At 27.1% G+C, this 15988-nt stretch overlaps 1 protein-coding gene across 3 annotated transcripts in view; it reads right to left on the bottom strand.

Annotated features, from left to right (window-relative positions):
• Positions 1–15988, bottom strand: part of LOC105850908 (uncharacterized) — a 268050-nt gene that overhangs the window by 61818 nt on the left and 190244 nt on the right. For 2 of the 3 annotated variants that reach the window (XM_065813636.1, XM_065813638.1), the window contains 4 exons: positions 6424–6739; positions 6186–6306; positions 5870–6014; positions 1639–1755 (listed from right to left, as the gene is read on the bottom strand). In XM_065813636.1, coding sequence (XP_065669708.1) covers positions 1639–1755; positions 5870–6014; positions 6186–6306; positions 6424–6739 — 699 coding nt within the window. The remainder of the gene's footprint in view (positions 1–1638; positions 1756–5869; positions 6015–6185; positions 6307–6423; positions 6740–15988) is intronic. The other variant, XM_065813637.1, reaches the window with a different exon arrangement.

The raw sequence follows: 15988 nt of genomic DNA, 5'->3' as shown, positions 1-15988 counted from the left end.
AAGAGATCAAAGCGTGATCAGAAGTACCTAAGGGTAACTTTGGAGAAACTGAGCACTGACTAGGATCATAAACAAGACATTAGTCGAGTAGAGAAGGTAAATGATTTGGGTTGTCAGGAAAGCGAGTTGGAAAGTTGATAGCTTGACATAGGGATTAAGAAAGGTAAAATTTGTTGGCCTTATCGCCTGCAGAGTCACTGAAACTAGAGCCAAGCTCTTCAGTGTGATGAGCATTAAAGTCACCAAAAACATGGATATTTACTGAGGTATAAAGAGAAAGGGCTTGGCCAATTTGATCAGAAATAACATCGAAAAAAGTGCAGTCTTAAGATGAAGAAGAGTGATATAAAACAAAGAGGAAGGTGATAAAGTGGTGCTAAATAAAAACTCATAAAAGATTAGTTTGTAGATTCAAACCTTGTTTCCCAACAAATGGGTGAATTCTTACAAATGTAAATGGCTAAGAATGTGACTATTGGAGTCTTTACGAATTAAAGGAAGATAACCATCAACACTAAGATCATAAGAGGAGACAGCTGAACTCAAATTAGTCTCACAAAGAGCAAATAGGTCTGTTGAACTTTGCAAGAGATAAGAATCAACAGAAGAAAAGTTACTTTAAAGACCACGAATATGACAATGGTTTTTTGTGTTTTATAATTTTTGGTACTTTATTCCTTTTTAAAATTGTTAAAGAAATTGACTCAAAACATAATTAGTACTCAGTGCAATATCTAATAGACCAAGCAATTGCCTCATTACTAATAATAAACCATAAGCTGTAACAAAAGGTTCCAAATGCAGCCTTAAAAATGCACACCAAAAATACAAACAAGAACACCAACTGGCACTTTTAGTACTCTGATATTTTACAGCTGTTGAAGGAATCTGTTTCTCTGAGAGCTACCACAGAGTTTGGGAGACCTGGCTACCAGCCTGCCTCAGAACCAAAAAACTGAGCAGCACCTCTATTAGGAAATATTAGAAGGAGTTGCCTAGTCATAAAAACAGAGACACAAGCAAAACCCATGCATTGAGTCAAGAAGATCCAGCATTCAACATCCTAAACTGGTAACAATGTATTATAAATATATTTGCGCCAGCCTAATAAATGAGGAAGGGGTGTGAGGCTGGTCAACAAATAGAATCTGTTTCCCCAAAAATAAATGTTTTTCATCAAGAAAATCAAATAAATTCAATTAAAATAATAAAGTTTTGCAATTTAAAAAACAAGTTAGGAATGAATACACAAAATCAGTACATATGGCGGATTAAACTGCAAAATATAAAATATTAGGGCATGAGTTTGTACATTAAAAAAAAAACAAAGACTTCTTTGAATCATGTTTAGTATTTTGTTTATTTAATTAGGTTTCTACTTTGAATAAGAAAAATTCAAATTTTTTGTGATAAAAATATAAAACAAACTCTTATCAAGAATAAATAAAGAATAAAATAGTAGTTACAGTATGCTATCTGAAGAAATAGAAAACAATATTACTCTTTATTTATTTTTTATTTTATGAATATCTTAAGAACACTTAGAGTTACAACAGGTTAACTTCAGAACAGTTACAAGGTTTTCTTAAGAAACACTTGTAAATATTTAGTGACACTAGTGAATATTTTTATTTATACCTTTAAGACAATCACCATTTTTTTCAAAAATGTATTCCCATGGATATAATTCCCATTCACCATATAATGGATTACACCATTCACAACTACTTGTTTGTTGTGTGCATGCATTTTCCACTAAAAAAAAAGTTCAAACATTTTGATTCATATTAATGACCAAATCTAGCTTGAAACATTTTGCTTTATATAAAATTTAAAAGTGTGTTTCATTAAAAACAAAGTTAATACTAAAATTGAAAAAATTAAAAAAAAAACCCTCGTGATACAAAGTTATCAAAAGTTATTGACATGCATAATGTTAAAACCCATTGTGTTATCTAAGATTATTTATATTCTTTATATAATTATTATATCTTTATATAATACACATTATTTTATATAAACAATTATATATAATTTTTAAATCAAAAAAAACCTGCAAAATATTATGAGCTTTCAAAAAATAACAAAAGTCCAGGAAATGCAGAGTAAGTGTCATTTCGATATTTTCCCTAATCGATATTGTAACTTATTAAACATGTATTTTGTATTGATTGAAAATAAAACCATAAAATATTTTGTTGACAAGAATTAATTAGTCAATCAATCCAATAAAGCAATACATTTCTGAAATGGTTGGTGGTTTTATTTTAATGTTGTTTATAAATAGCAAAGTTACTAACATTAAGTAAACACCCAATGATTAAAATTATATTGATTATAATAATAAAAATATTGTTTATAACATTGATCAATTTAACGCTGCCATTACTTATTTGTGCATGTTTGACATGGAGTTTTTTAAATGTTTCCCTATATTTTTTTGACCACACAATAACGTTTGCTTAAACCTTTATTATAATTTGGTAATATCTGCTTAATCAGTTGTAAGATCTAAAACCTTTATATTAGATAATTATTTGAATTAAAATTCTGTAATAATAGATAAACCTTATGTTATTTTTAAATTTGCAAAGTAACTTTTAAGTCTGGTAATTTATCTAATTCATGCATTTTAATAATAACACAATTCAAGTCCTTTATCAATTGTATTATAGTATATTATTCTGAATTTTTTAATTTACAAGAACTGGAAGACCTTTTCAAAGGTGAAACTTTAGATAAAGTTTGTATTTATCTTAAAAACCCTTGCAAACACCATCAACTCTATGATAAATGTTCAAGAATAAAATTGTTTATTAGCTTTTTTTAAATTGATGAACATTCATTACAAGGTATGTCATGTAATAAATGTTAAACAAAGTTAATAAGAAAAATTCAATTTTTCCTTTTAATTTTAATGCATCAAATTTAAAAAATAAACTATCAAATGACTTAGTTCTGGAATATGCTACATAGAATTGAATAAAATTGGTTGTGTGAAAACCAAAGCTTTTTGAGATAAATGCCAGCTTTATCATATTATACTTTATCTTTATACTTTTATATATTGCCATTGATTATCGTTGATAAAAGTCTCTTATTTAAATCATTTAAATGAGACACTTAACGATAATATCAATTATTTACAATGTTTCTATATGTTAGTAGTTAAAATATATACTATAAATTCTCAATAACTCAATAACCTTTAATAACTTAAACTAACTTTTAAATACCAGTTATAATTAAACCAGTTGGATTATACTCCCAATAACTTTAACATTTTCTAACAAGCTAAGTTTTTGGTCCCTCGGAGGTTTGAGTCATTAAGAGTTTACTGTAAAATTTTATGCTATTTGTTAATTTTGTGATGCTATTGTTGTGTTGTTTTGTATTGAAAAATGACAGTGTCTAAAGTTGAAAATGATTATTGGGTAGTTTCATTATTGAAATTGCATACAATCGTTCACTAAAAGTCAAGGATTCAGTTTTCAAATAAAATCATAAAGGTTTATCCGACTGTGAATATTTATTTTTAGCCTTGCTTTTTTAAAAAAAAGTTGTTAATCTAAACCTGCAACATATCTTGAAATTTTTGCAAAAGAAAAACAACCTCACAGAGTATGTTTCTTATTTGTTACCTGCTTAGTCACATTTTTAAGTTTTCAAATAAATAAATAGAGTATATAAAACATTAATGTGTAATATGTGCTTTCTATAATAATTTTATTTCATTTTTAGGTCGAATTCCTTCTCTTACAACTGATTTTTGAAAGTTCCTCAATAGCAGAATTTAAAAAATGTTTCGAATGTTGATTGTTTTCTAAAAGCCAAAATGAAGTTTTGATAATCTTCATACCATTTATTAAAAGCTATATAATAATGAAACAATTTTTCAATTCAAATTGCTTTTATAAGTATTTTTGATATTTTTTTATGATGAATATAATATTTTATTATAATTTTTTTTTTAAGTTTATTTGCTTATTTTATCTCAAGAAATATATATTTTTTTTGTTTTTCAAGTAAATTTTTATATTTTTTATCTTTAGAATTATTATTTGTATGGATACTTTGGCCTTTTTTGTTTTTTTTATATTTCTATTATAATTTTATATGTAAATAGAAATCTTTTATCACCTTTGGTGATTATGATCTAGACAGCTTCCATTTACATTAAGAATCAGTTTTTGGCACAAAAAAACACCTATAATAATGATAATTTAAGAGCCAAACTTAGCATTAAAAAAGCTTAACCTAATGAATTTGTTAAATGCTTATTTTACAGAGTGGCTTTTATAAAAAATGTCAAACAGATAGAGCTAACTTATTTGAAATAACTATGTCTCTTTGGCTTGTGTCCATTTAAATAAATTTTTTAAATAAATGTTAATAAGAGGGTTAAAATTTTATTATAGTCTAAGTTTCCAAAGCACTTAAAGAAATGTTACACAACGGTGTAACATTTTACATTACTTCTATGTTATATAAATACTTTTGTTATATAAAAATATTTAAGTAAATAAGTATAGTTTTAACGTAAAGTAAATTATTTGTTAACCAAAAGCCAAGATTTTTGCATCAATAAACTTTTTGCCATTTACTAAAATTTATTGAAGTGTAGAGACCAAATTAAGAACAAATTTAGAAATAGTCAGGTGTGGTACAGACTTACCATGACCGGCATCATACTAGTCTTGATAGCCAGTAATAATAATATTAATAAAAAAAATTACCAATAATAATAATGGTAACAATCATAAGAACAATAATGAAAATAATAATAACAAGGCTCTTGTTTTTATTAACACAATAGCTTTATATACAAAGGTAAACAGTTACAAACAAATAAAAACAGATAAATATACCAACTTGCAATGACACAAAACAACTATTTAAATTGAAAACAAGAAAATAAGAATAAAAAATCAGAATAACAATAATTAAAATTAAAGATATTAATACTAATGATAACAATAATTATAATAGAAATAAAAAAAAAGAAGATAAAAAAAAAGAAAAAATATATTTAACAATGTAAGAAGTAATACCATCAAGCAAATCAAACTAACAAAAAACATATCATAAATAAAAATAAAAATAAATTAAAGAAAAACATTTAAGCTTTTTTAAAAAAAGTAGAAAATTTAAAATTGTTACGCAAACAGACATATAAACATAAGATGTATGTTTACATATACATGTATATGTGTGTATGTATGTATATATCTGTGTATGTGACATATACAGATACAAACATATACATACACACATGCATACATGCATACACATTTGCTTACATACAAATGTGTAATACAAATATAGATACATAAAATGTATACATACTCATGTAGATATATAGTTTTAAAAATTTATCTTTACAAGTTAACTCAAAATATACAAAAATATACATATGTACAAAATATACATATATAAAAAATGTTTTTTTTAACATTAAACTTTGCATTTTTGTCTTTAATCATTTTATTTAAATTGATTGATCTTATTTTTGTTTTGTTTGTTGTCGTTTTTTATTCTTCTATTTAAAAAATAAATTTTACAATTTTCTTTTTCTTTATTTTTCTCTTTTTTTCTTGTTTTTTCTTTTTCACCGTTAAAAACCACCTCTGTCATATGAAATGTCATTGCAAAAAATGAATTAAAAGTAATAAAAAATGAAAAAATAAATACTAGACACCAATAATATTTCAGAGAAAAAAAAATCTCATTTTACTAAAGAAAAAGATAAGAATAAATTGATACAAGTTTCACTGAGTTTAAAAAAAACTTTAAAAACTTATGTTTTAATAAATTTCATATTCACACATAATACTGTTAGAAAAGTAATACAAAATTTAGTATAAATTACCTGTCTTATTCATACATAACATTGTTGCTTTCAATGCAGAAGGAAACAATATTTCTTTGAACATTTGAAAACAGAATATGCTATTTTCCAAAACAATTGTCAGGCTTGAATTTTGTGGAAATTGAATTCCATCATAAACAATACTCTAGTTAACAAAAACATTACATTATTTAACTTTATTTTATCAAATTTAAATTTAAAAGTGAATTAAAAATATTTAAAAAAATATTTTTCAAATATTTTTAAAAAGATTTTTTTATATAATGCTTATTTTAAACCCAAATACTTTTTAAATTAAATAAAAATAAATATTTACTTTACTAAAATCCACTTCAAATGAAAGCTTTAAAAACTTTTGCTCATACTGAACAACCATGTAATGCCATTGTAACATTTGGTTAATGACAACATCTTTGGGTTGATTATCAACAAATATACTAAAAGCAGTTTAGAATTTTTTAAATAAACTCAACAATAACTGGAAAACTAATTTTGCTTATGTTTTAAAAAAAGAAAAAAAAAATCGAACCAAAACAGCATTTTAGTTTATTCACCTAATGAAAGAGGCTTGCTGATAAATCTTTATTTCTATACCATATTTGAAACTAATAACTTGGTTTGGTGAATTTTTAACTTGGTACCAAAACGTAAATGTAAAGTCCTTGTTTAAATTTACTTCTAAAAAATTAAGTTTTTTCTTTGAAACTTTTTCAATGTATCCATATATAGTTTGCAAAAAGATGCTATTATAATCTGATGTGACTTTAGAATTAGGGAAACTTGCAAACAGTTCAGAAGATCCTCTAACATAGATTGCAGGATAAAGAAAGAACGAATTATTCAAGTATGTTAAGCCACTCTCAAAACCTACTGTTAAATAAAAGTTTGCTAATCAAATCTGATTGAATAAAAACATCATAAATTTTTTTATAAAATTTCTATATCAATAAAATTTAGCACAGAAAAAAAAAAAAAAAAAATTCAATTCTATATATATCTATATACAATATTGTCTGTATATATAAATACAGCATAAGATACAAACTAATGACATCATACTAAAATAGGTAGCTGTGGGGACTTTAAAACATGCGTTGACTGACTATCTAAGTAGAACATCAACGGGAGTGCTGCTACATCAACTTAGGGTTGGGGCAGCAATAAATATTTTTATTATTCGTGGTTTTTTCTTCTAATAATTCTAATAATTCAAATGTCTTCAAATCAATTGCTGTGCAATCAAGAATGTGTGTTTTTATATATATTTATATTATAGCGTATATAGATGTGCTTTTGTCTATTTTTTTGCCCAACCAAATCCATACAATTTTTTTTGCAAATAAAAAATAATTAATAATGAATAAAACTTATTACTGTCCAAAACCAAAACCTCAGTCAATGTAGTAGTAATTCCCTTGCATGTTCTCTCTATTCAGTTAATGAATGACCCTGGCAGCTCTATACTTCAGAATGATATATATATATATATATGTATATATATATATATATATATATATATATATATATATATATATATATATATATATATATATATATATATATATATATATATATATATATACATTCAAATAAATATATGCACCTTAATGTGTTGTATATGATAAAATAACACCAAATTTTAACTCTGACCACTTAATAACACTAAGACATGGATTACCTCCTCAACCAGGAGGTAATCCACTGTAAAGAGTGGTACCCCTCCTACATCAAAATATGAATAGTAGGTTTTTGGCAGAAAACTGACAAACTTTTGGACAAGGAAACCATTCAGCAACTTTAAAAATAATGCATGATTGGAGTGGCAAAAGTTTCATGGTTTCTCTGATTTTCTCTGAATAACTTTCTGATTGAGTAAATAATAAAAAGCAGAATAAGAAACAAAAGTATGAACGTTTGCAACTGTTAAAGTCAGAAAAAGTAGTTAATATAGAATTATTAAATCAGTTAATAATCAACATAGCACAGAATAGCTCTATAGTCAAGCAATCAAACACAAGTAATTTAATTCAAGTTCAAAAATCAGGAAATAAAACTAAGAAGTCAAATGATTAACTTATAATAGCAATGTCTACTATAAATAAATTGAACAAATGGTATCTGTGGAAATCAAATACAAAAATTTAAAAAGAAACCAATCAAAGTTTGGCAGTAAGGCTAACCATGTGTTATCAATGAGTAATATTGAAAAAATAAGTTGTATGTCTCTTAATGCCACATCTCCTGACAACAAATTTGATGAATTTAAACTAGCAAGTTAAAACTTTTAATCCTAATTTAATTAGCATCACTGAAACATGGTTTCAACCTACTTCTCTCTGCAATTAAGTTGGTTCTTTATTTAAAAAAAAAATGAATTTAATGGCTCTTGAGGAGGAAGTGTATGGATTTATATTGACAACAAAATTATTTCACATGAACTTAACGATAATGCATTTACAATGAGTCAAATAGAGCATTTCTGGGTTGTTTGATGCATTTACAGACATTATGATTTTATGAATATGACAGATATTGAAAATGTTTTTAAAATTGCAAGAGAACTACTGTCAGGTCAGGTTATCTTGCTACTGGTAACATGTAACCCAGTGCAATCTGCTTCATGTCCTGCTGCCTTGTAGGATACCCTTTTTTAGGCAAAGGCTAGTAGATGCCAACTCCAACTTAAAACTGTTTTTATGACTAGGCAACTCATTCTATTATCTCCTAATGAAGGTACAGCTCTAAAACTCAGTTTTATAGTTCTGGGGCTGGCTGGTAATCAGGTTTCCCAAACTCTGTGGTAGCTCTCAGAGAGGCTGATTCCATCAACAGCTGATAAATATCAAAGTATTAACAGAGCCATGTTGAGCATGGATGGTGTCCCTGATTGTACTTTTGGTGTGCATTGGAGAGGCCACATTTGGAGCCCTTTGTTACGACTTAGGGTTTATTAATAGAAATGGGCTATTAAACAGTGTACTATCTATGCTTTGCATCAAGCTCTTCAATAAATTTTAAAATGAATAAAGTACCAAAAACTATAAAACACAAAAAACCATCATCATCACCAAGTTCTCTAAACCTATCATTCACTAATATTCATGGTCTTATAATAATTATTCTTCGAAATAATTTTCTGAGTCTTATTTCTTGCAAAGTTCACCTGACCCAATTGCTCGTTGTGAGACTAATTTGAGTTTGACTGTCTCATCTTGCAATCTTAGTGTTGATGGTTATCTTCCTTAAATTCATAAAGACTCCAATAGTCACATGCTTGGCCTGGGCATTTACATTCGTAAGAATTCACCTATTTGTCATGAAACTAGGTTCGAATCGAAAGACCATTCTTTTATGTGCTTTCATTTAGCACCACTTCACTCTATCACCTTTCTCCTAGTTCTATATTGCTCTCCTTCATCTCAAGATTGCACTCTTTTTGATGTTATTTCTGATCATATTGACCAAGCCCTCTCTCTTTATTCATCAGCTAATATAGTTGTTGTCGGTGAGTTTAATGCTCACCACTCTGAATGACTTAGTTCTAGTGTCAGTGACTCTGCAGGCATTAAAGCCCACAACTTTTGCCTTTCTCAATCCTTAACTCAAACAGTCAACTTTCCAACTCGCTTTCTTGACAACCTGAATCATTTACCTTCTCTACTCGACTTATGTCTTGTTTATGATCCTAGTCGGTGCTCAGTTTCTTCCCATTCACCCATAGGTGCTTCTGATCACAGTTTAATCTCTTGAAAACTAATATCTCATTCTTCTTCATCACCTAAATCCCCCTATTTTTTCAGCCAATTGTTATTGCAATAATTTAGATCTTCCTATATTTATAAACGGTGATGTACTCGATGAGTCAGCTACTCTTCATCTTCTAGGATTAACTCTTACTTCCAATCTTTCTTGGAAACCATATATCAAATCAGTTGCAAAACTAGCTTCTGCTAAGGTTGCATCTCTTTATTGAGCTCAACACTTTCTTACTTCGGATTCTATTTTTTATCTCTATACATCTCGAATCCAGCCTTGTATGGAATACTGTTGCCATATCTGGGGCGGATCTTCTAATGATGCCCTTTCTCTTTTAGACAAGGTGCAAAAACGCATTGTAAACATAGTTGGACCTGCTCTTGCAGCCAACCTCCAACCATTATGACATTATTGTAATGTTGCTTTTCTTTCTCTTTTCTACAAATACTATAATGGGCTCTGCTCTAAAGAGCTAGCGTCTCTTGTGCCATCTAATAAAATTCATTCTGGTGTTACTCGTCATTCAATTAAGTGTCATCCTTTTTCTGTGACTGTTCCCAAGTGCTTCAAAAACTCTTATTTGTCTAGTTTTTTTCCTCAAACATTAGTTATTTATAATTGCTTCTTTTATCTTGCTTTCCTGATTTATATAATTTGCAACCCTTTAAGTCGTCTGTCAATCGTTATTTTGCTCTACAATCTTTATCTTTTCTCTTTTAGTAACTTCCAACTTTAATTAGTGGTTGCTTGCAGCCTTGTTGGAAGCGAAGATGTTTAAAAAAAAAAAGAACACATTGACCAAAAAAGTTTAAATCATCTAATCATAGTTGGTGATTTTTATTTTCCTGGGATAGGTTGGTTTAATGGTTCAATAAACTTGTAACAATAAATTAAATAAACTTGTAACAATAAATTAAAGGATCATAAGACATTTAGCATGTTTTCTTTCAAATAATAACTGACTATTACCTATATCAGCATGTAAACCTACTGAAATTTCAAACCACAAATTTGCTGTAAATATTTTAGATTTATTACTCATAACTCAGTCACCAAATATATGTGCCATTGCTAGTAAATTTGTTTTAGGGAACATATCCAAAGGTCATTTAATATTGTGTTTTGATTTTATTGTTGAAAATTAAACGATGAATGTAAATACAGAAGAAGAAAAAATTTTATATAGAAAAGCTGAATATAATAAAATTCAAGGTTTTCTTACAAGTGATGACTGGCTTCAGTATTTTCATACCAGAAATGTTCAAGAAATGTATGACAAGATAATTCATTATACTAAAGAAGCATGTAACTTACATGTACCAATAAATACATCATACATAAATTCATCATCAAAGAAAATATTACTAAAAAAAGACCTTATCTCACTCATTAGAGAAAAACAGAATTTAAGGTACAGAAATTGTTTAAGTAAATGGAAAAGTTCAAATCTTTGTAGCCAATATAAATAACGATTAAAAAGAGTTTCATTCCATAGCATGACAAAAGTATAAATTAATGATTGTGAATTAAGTTAAAAAAAAAAAAAAAATTTTTACAGAGATAAATAAATTTACAACAATTTGTAAAAGACTCTATTAAAACTCTGCAAATACAATGTGGAGAAATAACTCAAGATCCAGAAGAAATTGCTGACATACTGAATACAAATTTTCAAAATATTTTTATCAAAGAAAATAAAGTGTACTCCATTTTTCAAAACAAGAACCAATGATTGCATCTTTAATTCAACTCCAACAGTTATTTACTATGATGATGTTCTTGAAAAGTTGAATAATTTTGATCAAAGTTGACATGTTACATCCATCTATCTTGTAAAACTGTGTTATTTCTTTTACTCTTAATCTCACACTAATTTTTATGAAGTCAATTGAAAAGAGTTATCTACCAAATCAATTTAATTCAGCAAATATAACTACACTATATAAAAAAGGTGACAAGACTGATTCTGTAAATTATAGACCTATATCACTTCCTTGTATTACTTTTAAAATACTTCAAAAGCAAATAAGAAAAATATCAACATTTAATATTATCTTTATAAAGATAATATCAAAGCTAATCAACAGCATGAGTTTGTTAAAAACAGGTCAAAACGTGGCATAGCAATTTAATGATTTCAAGCTTTCTTATCTTATATAGACAGAGAGTTATCATGAGAGATTATGTTTCATCTTGGGCTGTGGTATACAGTGGAGTTCCTCAAGGCTCTGTATTGGATTGAATACTTTTATTACTTTGTCAATTAGTTCCTCTTATGAGTTACATAAAAAACTACAGAGCAACTCCACATATGCACGGACACAAGGTTGGATAGTTAGTTTTAATATTGACTAATGTTTAGTTATACACTAAGGCTATAAAGATAAGAGGTATCCAATTTATATAAATGGTTGTAAACTCAATACATCAAATTCAGAAATAGGCCTAAGAGTATTTTTCTCAGATAACTTGAAGTGAAAAAATATAGTATTATCGAGTGCAAGCAAAGCAAATTGCATCTTAGGCATAATAAGGAAATCTTTTATTAAGTTTGATGCAAAACTATCAAAATCTCTATATCTTTTATTTATACAACCTTTAAGTTTGCTGTGCCAGTATGGTCTCCTAATCAAAAAACAATATACTGCCACTTTAGAAAAAGTACGGTGTTGTGCCGCTTAATTAATACCTTCAATCAGTAAATTATGCTATGAAGATAGACTTGCTTAACATGGAAGGCCCTCACTCATAAAAAGAAGACAACAAGTTGACAAAATACAACTGTATAAAATTTTCAAAGGTTACAATAAAGTTGAATTAAAAAGAAAACTAATCTTTCAAATCAAATTGTACTCGTGGCTAAGCTTGAAATATTTTAAAGAATTTTCTATACATAATTACAGAGAAAATATTTTGATAAATTGAGTTGCAAATTATTGGAATATAATGACAAAAAATGTGTTGAAGCTACATCAGTAAATTTATTTAAAAAAAGACTTGATCAATGGGAGTCAAACCATCACACAAATCAGCTGTCATAGTGTGCTTAAAACCACTCACTGGTAGCAATACTAGTCATAGATAAACATGTGCTTATATTATTACTATATATGTAAAGTATGTCATTTTGGGTCTCAAATGAAGTGAAATTATATAAAAATTCCAATATTTTATAATCATTTTATGAAAAAAAAACTATTACTTTAGATTTTACCGCATAAAAGTTGAAACCATTTAACTAAAAATGAAAAAAAAAAATGCGTTTTTACATGATTTTTTAATTATGATTTTTTTTCAATGTTTTTTATAAAATGATTATTATTATTGAAATTTTTATATAACTTTGTTTCATTTGAGACCACTCACCTAATTTTCTTCTCTCTCTCATATATATATATATATATATATATATATATATATATATATATATATATATATATATATATATATATATATATATATATATACATATATATATATATATATATGCATATATATACATATATATATATATATATTTATATATATATATACATATATTTATATATACATATATAAATATATACATATATAAATATATATATATATATATACATATATATATATATATATATATATAAATATATATATATATATATGTATATATATATATATATATATATATATATATATATATATATATATATTTATATATATACATATGTATATTAGGGGGTTGATTTTTCAACTTTTTTTTTTTAAAAATCAATGGGTATATTTTTAAAAGCTGACATTTTTATATTTATTTATAAAAATGTATACCTTAAGACATTTGATTGCAAAAATGTCACCCGTAAATATGAAATTGTAATATGAAAATAAAAAATTGTAAATGTTTTTTAACAATTTTTAATGCGTAGCACAAAGATATTGTAATTATAATAATTACAATATCATTGGTGTAGCGTGATACAAATAAACAAACATATAAGTATATAAGTTTGAGTATACATTGTTTGAATGCATCCGATGTTATCAATTTCTGCAAGCACAAGATTGAATTATTGTCATTAGCAGTCAAGATAAACGTGTTCCAATCAAGGTGATTTTTTGTGTTTACTAGATTTCATTTTAATTTTGCATGTAACTTAAAATTATTTCAATTTACTTTATATTTCAGAACGTCCAGAATAAGCTCCGAGATAGCTGAAAAACCTAAAAATATCAAAGCCTGGACAAAAAATCTAGTCCACTTTGAGAAATCAAAATCAACAAGATCTCACATACACAAAGTTTTGCAGCCACTTGGCATTATGAATAAAATGCCAAAAGCTTATTCTGTTATTGGTCTGTATAATTACTTATCAAATTTAGAGAAGTCTGTGTATTCCAGATGTAAAATGGTTGGCGCAGAATTATCTGATTTATGGCTTAAACTGAGTTTACCAAAAATTAATGAAAGGTCTATAACAAAAAAAGTAGAAATTCTTATTAAGAAATATCATTCTGTTCAAAAATCCAAACAATGTTTTGAAGAAAAGTGGGATTATTTATTTGATATAACTAAAGTGAATGGTAACTGGCTTAGCAATGAAGATAAAGAATTTTATATATTACAGGTGAAAACTGATGGTCAAGCTGGTTATTACACATCAAAAATTGTTAAAGTACATCCATCTAAAGCTGGCAACAAGAGAACTATCATAGATGAAACAGGTACAGTAGAGGTCAGTGATGACAATAAAGGCCAGGTCAAAAAACAAAGAGAAAATATGAGAACACCACTGTTGCTGTTAACTTAGTTAAGAAGTCAAAACTAAGTATTAAGAGATCAGCAGAAGTTTGCAAAAATTTATCTGAATGTGGTGTTAATGTGCAAGCACCATCCAAATCTGGGGTTTATAGAGCTATGTCAGAAGCTCAAAAAATGGAAAAGCATATGATTAATCATTTAAAAAATGATGATTGGGTGTTGCATTTTGATGGTAAAAGAATTTCCGGGATTGAGTATCAAGTCTTGATTTTAAAAAATGCAGAAAAGGAGGTCAAGTTAACCATTTTGAAACTGGGTAATGGTAAAGCTAATAGTATTTACAGTGGAATAGCTGAAGTGCTAGATAAATTTAAACTATGGAGTAGTATTAAAGTTATAATATCTGATACCACAAGTGTTAATACTGGAAGTAAAAATGGAGTTGTAAGCCAACTTCAAAGAGAATTTGAAAGAAAAAATCTTGAACCAGTTCAATTTATTGGTTGTCAGCATCATGTGTTAGACACAATTTTGAAGCATTCCATGAATGAAATTTTAGATGAAGGAAAAAGCTCATCACCAAAAATACATTACAAATTTATTGTAAACCTGCAAAAAAACTATGAAAATTTAAAATCAAACTTTAAGCAAGGTGAAAAAATTTGTAAAGTAAAGACTAATAAATGGAGAGATGATATGGACTTTTTGTTTGAGTTGGTACAAAGTTACCGATACATGAAGGTCAATGGTAGCTATCCGGCTATAAAATTCAAAAGTCTGCCATCATTGAACAATGCCAGATGGAATTCAAAAGCAATCTATGCTCTTCTGGCATATATTTTAAATGAGTCAAATAATAATCAACTTCGCATGGTTTGTGACTTCATTACATCAGCCTGGTCTGATATATGGTTTTCTGACATGCAATACTCAGAACATAATTTTAACAATTTAGAGCAAGCAATAACTTCAACTACAGCCATGAAAACCTTGAAAACATTTTGGTCCCAGGAGCCCAGTTGCATACAAGGAATTCAGAGATCTAATATCTGTGCGGAAAGAGCCATAAAAATTATGCAAGAAATTTATGCAAAAGATATTGACAAGGTGAACTTCAAATTTATTCTGCACAACAACTTTTAAATTGCACAAACAATTGATCTTTGTATATTAATGAACAGAAAGTTTTGTAAAAATAAATTGTTATTTTTCTGTTAATTTGTCGATTTTTACGTTATATTTTTTTACTTACGAGGGACATTTTTGAAACTTTAGTCAGTAAAACTTTTGCAATTGGTAATCTCATGTAGAATGTCAGATTTTGGCACTATACCCATGTATAGTTGTAAAAAAATCAACCCCCTAATGTATATATATATTTATATATATACATATATATATATATATTAGGGTGATTCAGAATGAGAGAAGTTTCAAAACAAAAATATGTATCTCATTAAATTTGGTGCAAATATATAGAAAGTTTTAAAGCATACTCGGCATTTTCTGATCAATCTAGACCCTCCCTTAAGGTTCATTTTTGTAAAAAAAAAGTAAATTTTTTTGTCAAAAGTTGCTGATTTTAGTGACGTTGAGGGAGGGTCTAGTATAAACCTGAATTAAAAAAAAAA

The sequence above is a fragment of the Hydra vulgaris genome, chromosome 12 (assembly GCF_038396675.1).
Source record: "Hydra vulgaris chromosome 12, alternate assembly HydraT2T_AEP".
Taxonomy (NCBI): Eukaryota; Metazoa; Cnidaria; class Hydrozoa; order Anthoathecata; family Hydridae; genus Hydra; species Hydra vulgaris.
The sequence above is the reverse complement of the archived record's forward strand: the minus strand, read 5'-3'. Positions and strand labels throughout refer to the sequence as shown.